Below are 20,389 nucleotides of genomic sequence, written 5' to 3'. Positions count from 1 at the left end.
TATATCTTCATGGCCTATACACACACACAGAAGAAATAGGTTTGGTTTAAATTACCCCACTAAGAAGTACCTTTCTCTTTTTATCACCTGAGATAAAATACTGATTTTCTTGGATCGATTAGAAATTAAAAGACCACCAATCCATTCTAATTTCATGAATGTAGATCCATAGCGGAGAAGGCAATGGCAAGCCACTCCAGTACTATTGCCTAGAAAATCCCATGGATGGAGGAGCCTGGTACACTGCAGCCCGTGGGGTCTCTAAGGGTCGGACACGACTGAGCGACTTCACTTTCACTTTTCACTTTCACACATTGGAAAAGGAAATGGCAACCCACTCCAGTGTTCTTGCCTGGAGAATCCCAGGGACGGGGGAGCCTGGTGGGCTTCCGTCTATGGGGTCACACAGAGTCGGACACGACTGAAGTAACTTAGCAGCAGCAGCAGCAGATCCATAGCGTTTCTTTCACAAATATCCCCAATACAACTATTACCCTCAGGTCATGAAATGTTTATTTTCTTTTGTTCAGTTTTTCACCAGAAGTCCCATGTCTTTTGTTGTAAACTCACGTGTAATGACTCAGAAATAGAATGCAGTCCCAATGTACTACTAAATCCTGAGAAATGGATGTTTCATTTGTGCATAACATAGTAGAAATGGAATAGAGTTTGTGTTTTTTTTTTTAGTAGTTTATAACAGGTCAGAGAAATGAACATTCTGCAAAGTTGTTAATATTAAATATCTATTTGATCTGGAATCAGTGTTGTTCTTATCAGTTAGTTTTGATATTTTTAAAAAGAAAATTAGTGATTTGTGGACCATTTGCCACACTTATTCCTTCCCAGTCTCTTCAACTCCAGAACTATGCTTCTCATTGGGATGTGAGTATCAGAAGCACTTGGGGTAAAAGTATTTGGGCACTTCTGTCAAATCCTAATTCCTCCTGGGAGGAAACTGTGATCTTGAATTTGATGTTTATCATTCTCAAGTACTCTGCATGTTCCTTCCTTTTTAAAAAAGATATTCATAATGTTTTATGGTCTCCTTCCCTTTCAGGAATTATACAAGTTCTAACTTTAAGGCAGATCTGTGATCCATTTTTTATTCTGGGGTTGTTTTAAGTAGGCATGAAAACATCCAACTTCATGAAGAATCATGAGACAGGCACCCTATTCTTCACAGGGGGCATAATTTTATATAAGTACTGTTAAACATTATAAATGAATTTTAATCACCACATCAAGTTCTCTGTTCATTTGGTTTCTACATGCCCTATAGTGATTTTCATCACAGGGGCAATTTGTTGGTTTTATTTAGCAAAATGTTGGGTGGATTTTCCTTCTTCCCTCCACTGGCTCTCTTAAACATTTTTGACACTAACAGAGCTGAATCAATTGGAAATTCACATTTTATGCAATAACAGACCATTTTAATTTCATGAAGCAAGCAAGGGTTTGGCTTCCACTTGCAAACAGCACCAAAGAAAGCAATATTGTCAAAAGAAGCGGCCTAGTATATCCAGAGATAAATCTATCGAATTAAACCCAAGACTTTCATTAGCTTTTACTTTACATTTCCCCATGACATAAGCGTTAATTAAACCCATCGGCGCCTTTCCCCTTGCAGGAGACATTTCTGTCTGACAAGGAATGTCAACCAAGGGAACGCGTGGCATAGGAGCCCTGCCAGTAAAATCACACTTGCTTTCACAGGGAGGAAGGCTGATGCATTCTGACGGTCGGATGGGCAGGCACAGAGCTCAGTGAATGATTGCCATCTTTTCTTGCCCCCGCCGTCTAACAATCTATGATGATGGGCTGACTGCTGCTTGCCTCACTCGAGGTTTCTAAAGATAAGCACAATTATAACTGTGTTGCATCTCTGGTCACCGGTTGTTAATACATTTCAAATAAAAGCAGGGACCTTGTGGTCTTCTGAGGTCTTTAATGTACCTCTACTTATGTGACAGGGGCTGGAACTAAATGTCAGGTCTCTTAGTCACTTTGGGTGCTACGACAGAAATACCATAAACTGCTGCTGCTGCTAAGTCACTTCAGCCATGTCCGACTCTTTGCAACCCCATGGACTGTAGCCTACCAGGCTCCTCTGTCCATGGGATTTCCTAGCAAGAGTCCTGGAATGGGAATGCCATTTCCCTTTGGCTGATAAATAGCAAACGTCTACTTCTCATATTTCCAGAGGCTGGATAGTTTAAGATCACATCACTGCTGGATTCATTGTCTGGTAAGGGTCTACTCCCTGATTCAAGGCCCCATCTTTTGGTTTTGTTCCCATGTGGCAGAAAGGGCAAGCTTGGTGTCTTGGGGGGACTCTTCTCTAGATCTTGAGTGTGGGTACCAATCCCAATCATGACCTAAACACTTCCCTAAGGCCCCATGTCCTAACATCGTCACCTTGAGGGTTAGAATTCAACACATGAATTTATTGGGGAAAATACAGACTATCAGACCGTGGGCTGGAGTTCCACTTGAGTCTGGAGTATTTGGAATGGTAGACATCCCGAGGCCCAGATAAAAGTCCATGGAGAGGGCTGAGGGACTGGTGAAACAGGGACCCCAGTATTTGAGGAAAATGCCAGTAAAACAAACAGCCTGAAGCCTGATCATTCTGTGCTGACATTTCCTTCCTTCTTGCAGGAGAACACTTAAGAATCTGTCCTCAAGAGTACACGTGCTGCACCACGGAAATGGAAGACAAGCTCAGTCAACAGAGCAAACTGGAGTTTGAAAACCTGGTGGAGGAGACAAGCCACTTTGTGCGTACCACGTTCGTGTCCAGGCACAAGAAGTTCGACGGTAGGTGACAGCTTTTCCTTCTCCTGGTGCTGGGTGTGCTTTTCAATGCTAGATCCTTGATCCTATATGCAAAACATTTTCTTTAAGTGGAAGCTTTTCTTTCCTTCTTAAACATTTATACCTGTGTCTATTTTTAGGAAAGCCATGAGTACTCTTGACAGTTTGTACAGCTTGGAAAAACCTGAGTTAACAAAGAGCTGTTTGGCATTTGCAGTTTGCCTGTGAGATTTATGTGGAATGATTTTGGCTTACATTTTCATTATTAGAGTGATTCTAAGTCAGCTTTTGTCACACCATAGCTCGTCTTCAGTTTCCATCTAGGGATTTGTCTTGAAGTCATTAAATGTCATTTAAAATTATTTGAAATAGAACGTCACTTTGAAGAGGACAGTCTTAAGTGACAGTTGATGTGGACTCCCTTATTTTAGAATGTACCTTTCCTGTAATGTAAGTAACTGCATTTTATATTGTAGTTGAAATCATCTGGCAGAAGGTTTTGACCCTTCATTGATTTCCTTGTTATAAGCAGTTGACTTCATTTCTATATTCTGTTTGTTAAATAAGCATTTTGCACTGGAAAGCGCAATGAGCAAAAATAAGTATGACTAGGATTCAGCATTGGATTTTCCCATTGGAACCTCAGAAAGATTTTCAAAAGCAATCTGACTTTTATCAACTGAATGAATAATGATAATTATAAAGACAATATTCTTGGGTAGTGAGGTGTTGTCAGTGCTCTGTGGAATGAATGCCCCTTACTATGGCCCCTTGTAAACCAGACTTTCAAATTGTAGGGACCCTTTATTGTGTGCCTTGGTCTTAGGAAATTGCCTGACAGAAACAGAACAGCCATTCATTTCCTCCATCCTTTCCAGTCAATGCACAACAAAGCTGGTTCAGAAAAATCTTGCTAAGTTTGTCTTTTTTTTGTTTTTCTTTCTCTCTCTATAGTAGATAAAATGTTCTGCTTGGTGGCTGCTTTAAATTTGCTGCGCCAACGTCTCTTAGATTAGTCCTCCAGGTTCTAAAATCAAGATTATGTGACATTTTCTGTGGAAGTGAAAGGGACTTATATTGGTGCAAGTATATTTCAGCGTTTTCACGTTCTTCCTCTTTCTCTCACTCTGTATTCAACTGTATGGGCGGATAAAAATAAAAGTAACTATTTAGATATGATGCTGTGACTATTGTTCCCTTGAGTGCAACTAGTGAGGACTTGGGAGTTGGCCTTGATTTACAGATTATAAATCCAGTGACTTTTAGGAGCCCTGAAGGGGCTCTGTTCTTGAGAAACTATAATGTACAGTATTACTTCAATTTGAAGCAAATTGAGACGTGTTATCCTGTGTTACAGAAAGCAGGGGAGGGTGACCTGCTGATCTGACTTCGACCTGTATCTTTAGAAAACAGCTCTTAGTGCTTTTATAAAGTTGTGCTCCAACTTTATAATAGGAATAATCCTATTATAGTAGGAATAATCCTTTATAGTAGGAATAATCCCAGGGCAGTATTCACATTGTGCATGCGTGCAAGCTCAGTCACTTTAGTCGTGTCCAACTCTTTGCCACACTATGGACTGTAGCCCGCCAGGCAATTCTGTCCATGGGATTCTCTAGGCAAGAATACTGGAGTTGGTTGCCATGCCCTCCTGCGGGAGATCTTCCTGACCCATGGATCAAACCTGTGTGTCTTGCATTGCAGGCGGATTCTTTACCGTTGAACCACTGGGGAAGCCCATGTTACATAATATATATTCCTTTAAGTAAAAATATTAGACTTAAGGTAGATTTTTGGGCTATTGATTTTTTTTTTTTAATAATGAGTAAATCTATTCAATAAGACTGAGTCAGGTACTTCCTGTATTCGTCTATCAATGACTTTCAATATCTTTGGATTTATAATTATTAAACCCAGATGTGTTTCTCCTATTAAAAAAAAAAACACTCTCTCTTGCTTTCTCTCTCTCTCTCTGTGTGTCTCTCTCTTTACGGGTATGTTCTAAATTGTTCTAATGTACTTAAGGGTCTTATGTCAGTTGGTTTGACAGGACATTGATTTTGCTAAGATTTAATCTGACATGGGGGTGATGAATTCTTTAACAACAGTGCATTTCATTGTAGTTGCATTAGGCTGGGATGGGAGAGAAGTTAAGATATTTTTTAAGGAAGCTTTCAGCTATATTTTTTTTCCCAAAATATAAATGGGATATGGTGAGCTTAGTTTCTGAAGAGTTGTCTTAAAAAATTATAAAAATTAGTCACCATTATAATTTCTGCCCTTTGTTCGACCAGTTTCATGAAGATCATCCATGCAATTGTATGATTTATCTTTTTATCCCACAAAAGCAATCCTGCTAAGTCACCTTTCAGGAATGCTGGTGAATTCATGAGGGCAGTTTTCCATTTGTTCCCTTACCATTTTTTTAACTGCTTCCTGGTGGTATTTAGTGATGACTATCAGTTGGGGTGCACAGGAGGCCTCCCTGGGATCTTGTGGAATGTTATTGTCTGGATTTTATATTCCTGGATGAACCTGATGGTGCTTTGAGGGGCTTTATTGTTAGTAGCTTCCTATTCTGAGTCATTTTGCATGATTGCTGGAGTCTCTTGATCCAAAGTGTTCATTTTGCATCTCTGCCTCTGGTCCCACTTTCTCAGAGATCTTAATTTCTCATCTGGATTTTAGGCATCTTTGTTGGTTATATGTTCTTTATTATATGAAAGAGGACTGTATCATATGAGAAGGTGGCCACTTACCTTCCTATTTTCAATAAGTACAGCAACAATTTAAATTGTACCTAATATACGTGATTCAGTCCAAACTCTATTCAGAGCGGCTAGATTCAGTCACAGTTAATCATTAGTCTACAGTCTAGTCATTATGCTAGAAATGTTTTTATTCCATTTAGCTTGTCATTTTGTGGTAGAGGTGACTTTTAAAATATGAAATTCAGAAACATTTACCAGAACATAACATTACATTTATTGTCATATTCTTTTCTATTTTCTATTAATATCTTTGGTAATATTTAGTAGATACTGTATTAAATTATAAATATTCATTGCCTGGTTGGAAGCTAAACCTGAATGAATATGAATTTTCCCCAATTTCCTTAAAGGGCCCAGCTTTGCTCCCTAGCCCCATTAGCTAAAATTGTATTGCTGTGAAGCAGTGAATAGAAAAAAAGGGTAGCTGTGAGGCAATGAATTGAAAAAGTATATAAAACCAATTGTAGAAATTTTTGCTCTTTAGCAGTGAATTTCCTTATAGATGAGTAGATTTTTTCCCCTTTTTAAAATATAGAGTTGAAATATGATGAAAATATATACAAGTTTATATCCTTGGCAGTAGTACTCTTCCAAGTGTCTTACATGGTTTTTATTTTTTGTTTGTTCTCCCTTTTCTGGCCAAATCTCCACCTCTACTTGGCGTTACACATCCCTGCAAACCCCTCACCTGTTGGCCAGAACCTGGCCACCACTGATTCTCAAAGACACAGGAATGCTCTCAGTTTACTCTGTAGCCAAATGTATGTTTTCCAACACACCCCAGTTGTTAAAATTATGGATGAAGCCAGGTACACCTGGAAGAATGATCACAACTCTATTCCCAGACTTATGGCCTTTCTCACTTTTGCTATCAAGTACCCCAGATAGCCAGAAATATACAAATAAATGGATCGTATAAAAATACAGATAAAGAGAGTGACATCTTTGTGTACCCACTCATTTTCCTAGCATTTTGGTGTTTAGTAACTGCCCGACCTGTCAGATTGTCATCTGTGTCCAAATCCCAGAGGCTGCCTTGCTTCAAATTTGTTAGGATCCTAGGAAAATGGAGAGCAACCAAATACTCTGATAATAGGAACGGTAATAATAGGCAACATCTGGCCATGTTCCTCGCCCATTACAGACATCCACCTGCTTACCAGCAGTGAGCTGCAGTGCAGAGCTGCATAGACTCCCAGTGGCAGAGCCAGCATCCTGTCCCAGGCTGAGCCCTCCTGGGTGCTTGCTCTTAGTCACAACTACCCCATAATCTCTCTCGTGTTTTCTAGTCCCCAAATGTGCTGAGATTTCACCATCAGCAGCATCTTTTCCTCTATCTTCCACTGCCAGTTACTCCCAGTAATTGTGGGGAAGAGGTGGAAATGTCTTACAGAGAAATGTGGAAAGAGATTTAAAAAAAAATCCTTAAAGAAAGAAAAGAAAATTACTCACCTAAATATAGTCCAGCCCCCAAGGAACTTGGAGCCTGGAGAGAGTAAATGACTTGCCAAGTTTCCACCAAGAATGATGAAACCACGACTGTAACCTGATGCTCTTGACTTGCATCAGACTTATAAATAGTAATGTGATAGCAAGTTGATGTTTGGTTGAAATTCTAACTCAGCTTTTATTTGTTTTCAGTGGATGCTGGCTAAAACTTACTGATTTTCTTTCAACAAGGAAATTGTGATATTGCTGGCTAAAGAGTCTAGCCATATTTTTGGAAAAGGCAGCATCAGTGTTTAATTGAATATTGTCCCTAAATTAAAGGGACGTGAGTGTTTTGTGCAAAAAAAGTTATTAAATCAATGAAGGCATGTTATTTATTCTCCTCACCTCACGAAGCCCTGGAAGCTTCTATCCTGATGTAAGCACCAGCACCCTATTCTCCAGAGTCATATATGGAATATGGATTATTCAGAAACCAAAAAATTTAGTTGAAGGGATATATTACTTTGGCAATTTTTTCTTTATATTTATTTGAGCTGGTATTTATTCATATCTGAATATCAATATGAGGGTTTTTGTTTAGTGTGTTCTTGGACTTATTATTTTACTTTGCTTCTTGGTTTTTATTTATGTGCTTTTATGATATACATATGTCCAGAGATCCTGGCAGCAAGTACATTTTTAAAATCAAAATAAAAAGAAAAAAAAAAGTTGAGCAGTAATTTCCATCCTTGCAAAGAACTTATTCCGTGGTAACACCCTCAGAATTCTCATTTTGACTGAATGCGGAAATAATTTATACATGGCGCCATAATATTTTTACGCTGCAAATCTGCTTGTGTTTTCTTTTTAAATATCATTTCTCATCTATATGCTGTAGAGATGACAATAATGTAATGATATCTTTAAAATATGGCCTAATTTTCTCACAGAATATACTTATTTGAAAAGCAAAAATCCTGAAGTAGTTTTCCTTATGGTACCAGAGTCTTCTATATTTCCTGTCACATGGGTGGTGTGTGTGTGTGTCTGTCTGTCTGTGTATGTCTGTGTGGGAGATTTCAATTTGGAAACATTTATTCAGAACCTGGTGTATAAAGACATCTAGCTAAGGGTCTATTACATACAAAGATGAATCAGTTCAGTTCAGTTCAGTCGCTCAGTCGTGTCCGACTCTCCGCGACCCCATGAATCACAGCACGCCAGGCCTCCCTGTCCATCACCAACTCCCGGAGTACACTCAAACTCATGTCCACAGAGTCGGTGATGCCATCCAGCCATCTCATTCTCCGTCGTCCCCTTCTCCTCCCGCCCCCAACCTTTCCCAGCATCAGAGTCTTTTCCAGTGAGTCAACCCGTCGCATGAGGTGGCCAAAGTATTGGAGTTTCAGCTTTAGCATCAGTCCCTCCAATGAACATCCAGGATTGATCTCCTTTAGAATGGACTGGTTGGATCTCCTTGCAGTATAAGGGACTCTCAAGAGTCTTCTCCAACACCACAGTTCAAAAGCATCGATTCTTCGGCGACAAAAATATGGTCAGTACATCACGGAGTTTACCTTGTTGGGGGTCTAGACATCCGTATAAAGCTAACTCTAAGGAAGCCAGAATTGACTCTACCATATAGTGGAAGTCCAGAGAAAAAGGAGTCAAGTATTTTATTGAGACACTAGAGAAGAGAATCAAAAATATAAGTGAATAGTGATATGATATGGCTATGATCAGGCTTCCCTGGTGGCTAAGTGGTAAAGAACCTGCCTGCCAATGCAGAGACATGGGTTTAATCCCTGAGTTGCGAAGATCCTGTGGAGTAGGAACTGGCCACCCACTCCAATCTTCTTGCCCGGGAAATCCCATGGACAGAGGAACCTGGAGGGCTGCAGTCTAAAGGGTCGCAAAGGAGTCAGACACAACTGAGTGACTAAACAGCAACAAGAGAAGACTTTTAGAAGATGGAACACACTGGACCCTTAAAGAATGACTTAAGGTTGTGAAGGTTAAAGAGGTGCCAGGAGCCGGGTGGCAGGAGGAAGTATGGGCATCAATCTTGTTTGCATAGTCCACAAAGTCCTTGGGACATGCCGACATACTTACAATTGATTCCCCTCAACAGTGTTAATTTATCAACATTGGGCATACATTCATGTTGTAAATAATCTGCAGAAACATTTTTGTTCCTGCATCAGCTTGCTGTTGTTTTGTAACCACCAACCACGGCATTTCAGCGCATAAGAAAGAAGCTTCTCTTTTTCCTTGAATGTGTCTTTGGGCAGCTAGAGTTTGGCTGTTTCAGGCCTGTGCTCAAGGAGACTGCCTCTAAACCATGGATTTGGTCTGATCTGTTATAGACAGTTTTTGGAAGTCGCTCCCTATGTACATTCTTCTCATGGTGGAGTCTGGAGACTATTACACAAGTAGAAGCATGATGCCCCTTAAAGCCTAAGTTAGAACTGGCAAGTTGTCTTCTCAGCTCCCATTGGCCAAAACAGATCTTGTGGTCATTCCCATCATTGATGGGCAGGGAGTGTTTAACCCCGAAGGAAATGGAGGTGAAGAAAGAAATAAATATTTCTACATCCTAACCTACCACAGTCCTGGACTGACTTCTTGCTATTTATTCCTTAAATAATGTTTTACCTTTCATGTTGACCTGTGATATATGTATTTTTGGCAAGTGGGCAAAGGTGGAGAGGGAGGCAGATTTTTCTAGTAATTCAAGAGCAATAAATATTTTCCAAATAAATCACAGTTAGTCAAACACACCTGTTACAGACTACCTCCCATATCCTGATGCATTAACAAACACACTCAGGACACACACACCAGTTCTTTGATATTATTCAAGAATACACAGATGTGATATTTCCATTTCTTATGTTACTACCCCCCTTGATTATTGACCAGAATAACAAGTTAAGTGTAACTTCCTGAGGGTTATCCTGTTAATCAACATATGATGTAGTTACCCAAACGCCTCCTTGAACATTGCTGGGCCAGTATATCAGCGATATATGGGCTTCCCTGCTGGCTCAGCAGTAAAGAGTCTCCCTGCAATGCAGGAGAGCTAAGACATGTGGATTCGATCCCTGGGTTGGTAAGATCCTGTAGAGGAGGGCGTGGCAACCCACTCCAGTATTCTAGACTGGAAAATCCCATGGACAGAGGAGCCTGGCGGGCTATAGTCTGTGGGGTTGCAAAGAATTGGACATGACTGAAGTGACTGAATACATACATATTGACGATATGTATTTCATCTGGATGACACTCCTCTGGAAATCAGAATGTGCTGAATTGGGTTTTAGAAATTAGAGAAATGGTCTCTCTGACATTGGAAAGTAATCTGACAGTTTTCCCAAAGGGCAGCCCTTCCAAAAACTAGAATCAACTAATCAGGGATTGGGTTTTGCCAGGATTAGTAAACCGATTTATAAATTGCAAATGGCTTCCTTGTGCGGGGTATTGGAATAAGTGGTCCTTGCGTGGTTGAAGATTTTTTCAATGCAGGGCATGAAGAACCCAGATCTTTGTATAAGTGGAATCTCCCTCCCTCCTTCCTTTCTTCCTTCCTTTCTCTCTCTGTCTCTGTTTCTTCTCTTTGGACAGATCTTTCAAAACTAAGAAAATACTGCTTATCAGTACCTTTGTGTCTTTGTGACGGACTTTCAATCATTTTCTAATTGTTACCCCACTACCACATACCTCAGAGTAACTGAAAACGTTAAGCTCCCAGTGTAGTTGTAATATTATCATCTTATTATCACCAATTCCCTTGCATGGTGGCTTTGCTGAGCAGCTGTTTCACAGACAAGCCAAGTTCTTTTATGTATTTCTCTATCAGAGACTGAAACCAGCCTACCAGAAGGGTTCTTGGTCATGAATGTTAATGAGCAGACAAGTATCTCTTCCATGACAGTGGCTCACTAATCCTTTTTGAGTGAGCATGACTAAATTATAAGAGAAATTTTATTTCAGTTAAATTGATCTGCCACTGGATAGAGAAAACAGGTTTTATTATTTTAAACAAAATCAAGAAACATATTTAATGGTGATGTAAATTAGAGTTTGGTGGAAACATTTTGGTCCCCAGACCTGGGAATGCAATAGCTCAGTGTAGACTGGTTCAGTTATGTGGTGTGTATAAAGTTGATGGAAACTTCATTATTTCCTGTTAGGTGTGATGTGCAATGGGGAACGGTGTAAGTCCTAACTCTTCAGCTGAAATTTTGTGTGAAGAAGCTCTTGACCTTTCTCAAGTGGTGTGTAATTGGAATAAAAACTGGGCTTTCTTCATTCACTGAGACAATATAAGATCTCCCTTTTCCAAGCAAATAGCATGATAAATGAATAAGAAAAATGTTTGTATGCTTTTTTAAGATTCAAAAGAAAACTATGCAGGCGAATCTTTATTTCAAATGACATACCCTGTCCTGATGGAGTCCCTGAGGTGGACAGACAGAAGGAACAAGATGGGCATAAAAATTATCATGGTTGAAACTGGTTGGTGAGTCCATGGGGCTTTCTTACAATGTTCTCACTTTTGGGTGATCCCCAAATGTCTGTAATTAATCTTTTTTTAAAGAGAGAACTGACTTAAGCACATGCAGGACTGGAGATTTCCAAACTGTGAATTCATTCCGAATGCAGAACAGTGTCAGTGGATATTGCCATTCTTATGTCTTGCCAATTCAACAATAGTAAATTTTTACTAGTTTTAAATAGTAAGTTCAACATGCCATTTTCAAATTGCAGGGATGAACACAACTTATAGATCTTTAACTCAGATCAGGGCCACTTAGTTTCTGCTTCCACCCAACATTTCATTATTGTGTGGCTAGAACTGGCATCTCTAGTTTATCTGCAAGATCAGGCCTGTGAAAATGAGGCTTAATCCTGAGATGTTCCTATTAAGTGTGATTCAAAATGTCAAACTCTTGGTTAGAAAATGTATGGACACCAAGACAAGCAGATTATTCCAACACAAACTTTGGCAAGATTCAGAAGAAAACGGAAGGTGTAGATTATAGATGCATTATAAGTAATATTTCTATATCACTAGGTAGTCTTCCAGTGATTCTTAGTTGAAGCCCAACCATCATGAGCTCTACGTGTTTGGCCTTTTAGCAAATCCAAAGGAAAAGGCAGCATGTCTAAACAATTAATTCCACATGATTCCCTTTATTCCTTTAAAAAGGGGGAGAATCCTAATCTCACGTGCAGAGGTAGATTTAGCTAATAAGCTTGCATGATTCATGACACTTAAAGAAACTGTAGGAAAAAATCACCCATTACAGTTTCAGAATTTTCCATTTATTATTCTTTCAAAAGGTTTTTTTAATTAAATAGACAAATATTATTCTTCAGATGATTATATATAGTAATACGTGATCTTCATACTGTATCCTCCCTACCTAGTGGTTTAATTGAATCCAAACAACTTGAAAATGAAAGACAAACTTTGAAGGAAGATAGCAGGAAATTGGGCCTCCAAGGCTTTTCCATGTTGGAAGAAACTGTACTTCTCCACCTATTTTTTATTTCTGAAAATTTCTTTGCATATTTTCTGCTTTTGAAAGAACAGTATGTAGTCACTACAAGTTTTGGTTCTCTTGCCGTCTTATCTCCTTCCCTTCGGTGCTTATGAAGTTGACACCTTATCACTTTCACTTATTTAGCGTTCTTTTAATAGTATTCTTGAAAAAAAAAAGTATTATCTATTCCCTGTTGAAGTCTAAGCTCATTAAGTATAGAGATTAGGTCTCCTATTTCTATTTTATCTTCCTAGACTTGACTTAATATAGAACATATTTAACAATGCTGCAGTGTTGTTTGACTGTGGCACCAGCCCGTACAGACCCAAGGGCACAGACCAGTCAGATGAATTACTTAAGCTCCTATAATAAATGCGACAGAAGAAAATAGGAAGCCTTGAATTTTAGTTATCTATTAACTCTGAGGGTCCATAAACCTGGAAGTCATATTTGATTTCAGCAGTATTTATTCCAGTGGATTTAATAGAACTAATTTAAAATTCCCAGAATGAAAATGATCTTTATTTGGAGTGGAAGGAGAACCTTAACTCAAAAAGTGGGATGAGTGCACTCACCCACACATACACACAGAGGTTTATACATGTGAGTAAGGAGGGATTAAGAGACACGAGTCTCTCAAAGGACCAGTTAACACAGAGATTTGTGTGCTCAAACTGTGAAAAAATTTTAAAAACATTTTTTAAACATTAAAAAATTTTCTTTCTATATTGGACTGTTTTGATGTTTTCATTAAAGGTCAAATAACCCTGTAAGTAAGGATATATTTCTGAGCTGTCTATTTATCTGTTCTTATGCCCTGGCTACAATACCTTGAGTACTGTCACTTCATAGGAATTTTTTAAGCTGTGTTAGTCCTTTTCCAATTTCAAACAGTGCAGTTTGTGATTCTGTGGTCCCTTTGGGATTTAGAAATCTTCATTTTGTTTAAGCATCTCACATCTCTGGGTCAGCACCCTCTGAGTATCACTGGGTAAATAGAGTTGAGAGATCAGTTATCTGGATGTAGGGCTGAGGCTGATAAGAATGACAGAAACTTTTCAATCTTTGCTCTGTCCTCTTAAGGTCAGTTTAAGGTCTGCCAATAAAAGGTCCACAATATGCAAGGTGGGATTCAAGAAACTATTGACAAAATGGTGTTTTTCCTTTTTTTATACCTTATTCAAGTTTCTCTTTTTTCCTTCTGATTTCGACACTGAATTGCACTCCAGATCCACAACTCATGTAATGTTTTGCAGGCCAAATTATACTGCAGTTAATTTTTTTATATATATTTGTGGACTACAAATTTTCTGTTTCCTCTTTTATTTTCTAGTTTATGGGATCTAACAAATACTTATTTTTCACAATCTAGAAAATGCATTTCAATTTTTTTCTCTATTTTTTTTTGTGGCTTACAGGGTGTTTTCTGAAGCCAAATATTTAATTTATTTTTAATAGCATTTTTAAATTTTAAAGTATTATATGCTTTTTATAGAAAACTTGGATAATTTAACTTAAGGCATTAAAGAAGTTAAAGTTACTTTAAATTTTGGCTCACTTGTGGAAAAAAAATCTGATCTCTGAGGACTCTGAGGTAAAAATATAGCAATACAAATGTTTGATTTCTCATGAGAGTTTATTCAAATAACTTCTAAAAAAATAAAATAAGTTAGAACTCCTATTTCCTATGTTTAATAGTTTATAATATAAAAGGAAAAGCAGAACCTAGTCCCTGTAGAAGGGAGGGAGAGATTTCCTATTTTGGGGGGAATAATATTTCCCTACCCTTTATAGCATTTGGTCAATAAAACGTTTGATCACTTTTATTAATACTATAATTGGGTTGGTGTGCTTTACTGAGAGTGTAATCAGAATTATGACAACGTAGTTCCAGAGATTTGTGGGATGTAATATATTATGATGTATATTAAAGAAAAGGTCAAAGAAGTAAGTAGGATGAATCTTCTTCACAAAGTAATGAGTTAAGGGAAATGATTCCAAGCAAAAAAAGAAAATCTATCATTGCTTCCACTTTCCCCCCTTCTATTTGCCATAAAGTGATGGGAGCGGATGCCATGATCTTAGTTTTCCATAAGGAGCTGGCAGTCCCATGGAACTGCATAGGCAAGCTTCTAAGGAGCAATAACACAGACTGGTGCCATGTGTGAAAATACAGATAAAGTAGAAGCGAATGAAATTACTCCATTAAGGGGAGACTATAAACAATTCTGAAAAGATTGAATGAAAACTCTCTTGGAAGTTGGGAAGGAGTTGGACATCAGTTTGGAAGGATGTGGAAATGTGAGGGAAGGTGTGGAGGTGGGGAATCTGGCGATACAGGCTTAATTCTGTTGGTGAACAAAGAATGCTTGAGTGAAAGAGGAGCTGGACCCATTGGTAAGGTCCTTGGGTATGCGAAAAAAGTGGAAAAATGCTTCTATTCTCTGAAAATCAATGGGTTTTCTTGTTTATTTTCATTTATATAATTGAGTTGACTGTTGAAGTTCTGTCGACAAAAGTTAAAATCCCTGTTGAACAACAACTTACAAAGTTTACTCTGTGCGGTTTGTTCTGTTTAATTAACAGCTGACAGCAGGCATGTGGATCAGAGAACAAAATGGATTCAGTTGATTTCTTAGATCCTTCAGTATTAGGGCCTGTATAATAATATTTGTAAATAAACAGTGAACTTCCAGGCATCTGTGATTGAGTTTCTTTCACGTGTAGTGCGTGTGTATGAGAATGCTTTACAAGAGGACTGGTAAAACGTTGGTTCTACCTCAAAGTACAAAGTTTCAACAGTGATATAAGGGGAATGGTAGGTTTAAGCATAAACTGTTTTTCCAGGATCTTACTTTCGGGTTCCTCATGACAGTGAACGTGTGTTACTGTTATTTGTTGTGGTTTCCAAGTCATGTTCGACTCTCTGCAACCCCATGGACTGTAGCTCGCCCGACTCCTCTGTCCGTGGGATTTTTCCAGGCAAGAATACTGGACTGGGTTGCCATTCCCCCCCGACCCCAGGACATCTTCCCAACCCAGGGATTGAAACTGTGTCTCCTGCATTGCAAGTGTGTTCTTTACCACTGAGCCACCAGGGCAGCCTAAAAAAATATGAAACACTTCACAGATTTGCGTATTATCTTCGCTAAGTCACAAAAATTGTTAAATGGTTCATCTGATTGTAAAATGAGCATTACCTTTCATAAGGCCCTTCTGTATACACCATACCTCAACCTATGAAATGATTTGTCTTGTCGAAATTTTCTTGGCCTCTTTAGTTGTGTCAGATCCCAATTTCAAAAGCTAATTGGTATTTGAACTTGTTAAATTTCACATTGTCATATTTCATGAATTGTTACATTTCTGTTTCAAATATCTAACATAAAGTTTTCCCCCAGCAATATTACATGCAAGCATATAGGATAACGACCCTGCAACAAGTATTCCAGTCAGCAACTGTGGTAGACTGGTAACTAATGATAATTGCCCTCTTCATGTAATGAGGTAAATTTTCTCAGTAACAATTTAGTATGCAACTGACTTAGTATATAGATCATTGGGGATGGATGAATACAAACATCTCTGTGCACTCAAATCCTTCCCATCGTTGAAAAAACTCCAGAGCCTCAGGAGCTCTGTTAAGAAGTCTACATTATGTAAAGATATGCATATTTGCTTATTGCCCATTTATATAGTGCTTATTAAGTTACTATTGGTTTCTCAGAGTTGCTTTTTAGCAACCTTAAATACTCACTTAAAATGTGTAATTCTAAAAGGCAACAGAAATCTCAGTTGGTTCACATTATTAGAAATGGATTGATCCACAATAGCGTGGTGTGCTTTTGGCTGGTTGCCAATGGTGAATGAAGGCTGCATCACTGGATGACTAATGGTATCTCTTATCCCCAGGTTCACTCACTGTGGTTAATATTGAACCAAGTCTATTTGTGTAGAGTTCTTTAAAGAGGCCAAGACATTAAGATTCCTTAGCATAAACATCACCCACGCATCACCTGCACACCTAAATGGATTTCTTGCCAATGAGTAATGCTGTTCCTTCACTACACAGTCCACACAGAAAATGCCAGGACTTGATTCAGGGAATGCAGCCATCTTCTGACTAAGGTTCTTCATTAAGGACCCTTTGTTGGATGAATCCATTTCTGCTCTGTTCCATTCCTCATTTGAATGAAATACGTTCTAAAGGTCATCAGTTTCAGGCAAAGTTAAAGATTAGTTTTTTTGTAAAAACAAAAAAGAAACCAACAATATGTTTTTCTTCTTTATGAGAATTTTGTTCAATAGCATAGCACTATGATTTCATGGGAGCTTAATAAAAGCTACCTAGATAAGAGAGCAGAAAGTTAGCTGTTTTTCTTGCTAATGTAAAAGTTAGCCTTACTTAACCTAAGTATGGCTTTATTCTCTTCTCTCATTTCCCATTAGCTTCATTTTAAATCATCTTTCTTAGTATTTGAACAATAATTAAGGGACAGATCATTGTTGTCAAATATCTTAACCTTACAATGTCTCTTTAATATAAATAATATATTGAAAGAAATAAAGCATCAGTGGCCTTTAGAAAGGCTAATTAGCTTGAGCAGGGTGACTAATAACGTTTTTTTTCCCCACAAATTTTTTTTTACATCTAAACAAACTTAAGCACATGAAATAAACTATCGTGCTAGATATTCAGTGATCCAAATTAAGTGACGAATACCTTTCTTTTTACTAGGTGATCGGATACTACATTTAAAGAATATAATTAATTTCTCCCATTGGAATACTAGGGTCTGAGGAATAGAGGATATTTTTTCAAAGTATTAAGAGTAAAGAAAAATGTGTTCACACATTTATATCAATAATTGCATATTATACTGTATCCAGTAACCCACTGTGTTTTTTTCAACTGTAGTGCTTATGTCCCAATATTGTTTTCTTTTCCATTTCCTACAGAAAACAAAAGTAAACTGGATCCTGAGTTACACTTTATGTTTTACATTAGCTAACAGAACTGGTACTGGGAAACGGGGGCCAAATGTACAAGAGCTGAAAGGTTTTCTTTTTGAGTATTTGTTTGCAAAACAAGCCCAGGATAATGGAGTACCATTTGTGGGAAGCTGAGCCATGCTGGGTGCTCATTAGATAACTTAGAAAGACTCTCTTGTTTGCACCACCCCCCTTGTAGATAGTTGCATGTGTTTCAATTAAAATCTCCATTTACTTCCAACTGGTAATGTTAGCATCCATCCCACCAATAGAGAGTAAAGGTCACAGCCTCCTGCCTGAACAGATACTTAAAGAAAATATGCCATTTGCCTCCTTTGTGTAGGGACCTTTCAGCCACCCAGAGCAAACTTGGGGAGCAGATTCTGGAGGGTCAGATTGCAGGGGGACTTTTTCCTTATTTACTGAGGCGGCTTTGGTATCTGCTGGTCCAGATGCTGCAGCTGCTGTTGCTTTGTGGCTTGGGATCCAGCAGCAGCTGTTGTTCTTTGCTAGAGCATGCTGCTGACATTCCAAATTTAATAGTCTGAGACCTTAGTCGTTGGAAGCTACGCTGAAAGTTAATTTGCTGAATCCAAGTTTATTTTCCTACCTAAACCACCATTTGTGATAGAGCCTTTTCCCCACGATGCACAGTAAAGTAAGGAAAGGACTTCTTTACTGTCCTTAGCAGGCTGAAGGGCAAGAGAAAGCAGTGATTCCAGAGCAGAGCGTAGGCTGGGTATCCTTGTGACTTGGCTGTGTTCTGGCTGTCAGATATCTGAACCCAGGCCCTGCTGCTTTCTACCTTCATAGCTGTAGGCAACCTGATGGAATTGACTAGTTTCTCCATCTCAAACAGTTAGGACAATAATTTCTACCTTATGGAGTGTTATAATGAGAAAGTAAACATAAAGCACCTTTGCTAATGCCTGGTCCATAGTTATAGTTTACTCTTTTTTGAAATTAAATTTTATTAGATTATAGTAGCTTTACGATTTTGTGTTAGTTTTTGCTGTGCAGCAAAGTGAATCAGCTATATACATATGTATATACATATATATATATATACATATATATATATATATCTCCTCTCTTATTTGGATTTCCTTTCCATTTAGGCCACCACAGAGCATTGAGTAGAGTTCCCTGTGCTGTAGAGTAGGTCTTCGTTAGTTATCTGTTTTACACACAGTGTCAATAGCGTATTTTATATAGTATCAATAGGACATATATTTTGTTCACAAGCCACATAACGTTTATGAGGTTTTTCTGATAAATGAAAAGCTCTACATTCCCTTGCTTCTTTTTTGAGCCAAAATTAGTGTTCTTGCTCAATAAATATGAACATTCCCATACATTCAACTAATTATAGATGATATTTATTTGGTTATATCTTGTGCGTTGGCACACCACATTTTACATCTCATATAGCCTTCACAGGGACTTCTCTGGTGACTTAGATGGTAAAAGCGTCTGCCTACAATGTGGGAGACCTGGGTTCGATCCATGGATCGGGAAGATCCCCTGGAGTAGGAAATGGCAACCCACTCCAGTACTCTTGCCTTGAAAATCCCGTGGATGGAGGAACCTGGTAGGGGTCGCCAAGAGTCGGACACGAGTCAGACACCACTGAGCAGCTTCACTTTCACTTAGCCTTCACAACAATCCAATGAGGTAGGTCATATTACTATTATTATTCCTATTTTCTAGCTGAATAAATTCTTGCCTAGAGACTTAAGTAATTTGCCTGAGTTTGCATAGCTTGTAAGAGGCAGAGCTGGGATTGAATCCAGCCCAAACCCTTTACCAAGCCATAGTTTCTCCCAGAAGGAAAGCAAATCAAATTCCCTTGAAATGAAATATTTGAACTCTGTTTCTGAAGTGAAAGTTGATATATGAATAATGAGAAGTTAAGGCAACACTTATTGATTTATGGCTTTTTTCATTCCCTGGACTCTAGATAGTTGGTAGATGGATTCATTTTATTCTATTCTATTCTATTCTATTTTCGGTGGCAATCATATTTCATGACTAATGCTTTGGCATTCTTTTTTTCAAAATTATTTATTTTTTACTCAGTTGTTATTGAGTTAGTTGTTCTATTTAGTTATTAGTTTAGTTATTATTTAGATGTTTTGTATGGTTACCTTACACTGCTATACAGCAAACTGAATTAGCCATACATACACTATTCCCCTTTTTTGGATTTCCTTCCCATTTAGGTCACCAGAGAGTAACAAGAGGAGTCTCCTGTGCTATACAGTAGGTTCTTGTTAGTTATCTATTTTATGCATAGGTATTACTATGTGTGTATGTGTCAATCCCAATAGTATATATATATATGTCAATCCTAACCTCCCAGCTCATCCCCCAACCCTTCCCCCTTGGTATGCAGACATTTGTTCTCTTTGTTCGTGTCTCTATTTCTGCTTTGCAATTAAGATTCTCTTTACCACTTTTCTAGATTCCACATATATGAATTAATATACAATATTTGTTTTTCTTTCTGACTTATTTCACTCTGTATAACATCTCTAGGTTTATCCACATCTCTCCAAATGACATATCTTTATTCCTTTTTATTGTAGAATAATATTCAATTCTATCCACATACACACATACACACACCCCACATCTTCTTTATCTATTCCCCTGTTGATGGACATTTAGGTTGTCTCCTTACCCTAGCTATAGTAAATCTGTGCTTTGGTATTCTCACTTGGACATATCTGGGTATGATTCAGTTAACTATAAAGAAGCGTGAAAGGTTTAAACTCGATATGTCTATACCAAGATGGACCTCGTTATAGGTGCTGCCAGTACAACAGGCAGGAG

The 20,389-nt window shown here is 38.3% G+C and overlaps 1 protein-coding gene across 1 annotated transcript in view; it reads left to right on the top strand.

The window, feature by feature from the left end:
- GPC6 (glypican 6) overlaps positions 1-20,389 on the top strand; it is a 1,277,347-nt gene that overhangs the window by 320,073 nt on the left and 936,885 nt on the right. Inside the window, exon 2 of the mRNA XM_055426553.2 lies at positions 2,659-2,817. Within this exon, the coding sequence (XP_055282528.1) occupies positions 2,659-2,817 (159 nt within the window). The remainder of the gene's footprint in view (positions 1-2,658; positions 2,818-20,389) is intronic.

This window comes from Moschus berezovskii, chromosome 13 (genome assembly GCF_049115385.1).
Source record: "Moschus berezovskii isolate FMDL1 chromosome 13, NW_MosBer_1.0, whole genome shotgun sequence".
In the NCBI taxonomy this organism is placed as follows: Eukaryota; Metazoa; Chordata; class Mammalia; order Artiodactyla; family Moschidae; genus Moschus; species Moschus berezovskii.
This window is presented reverse-complemented; position numbering and strand designations above follow the sequence as displayed.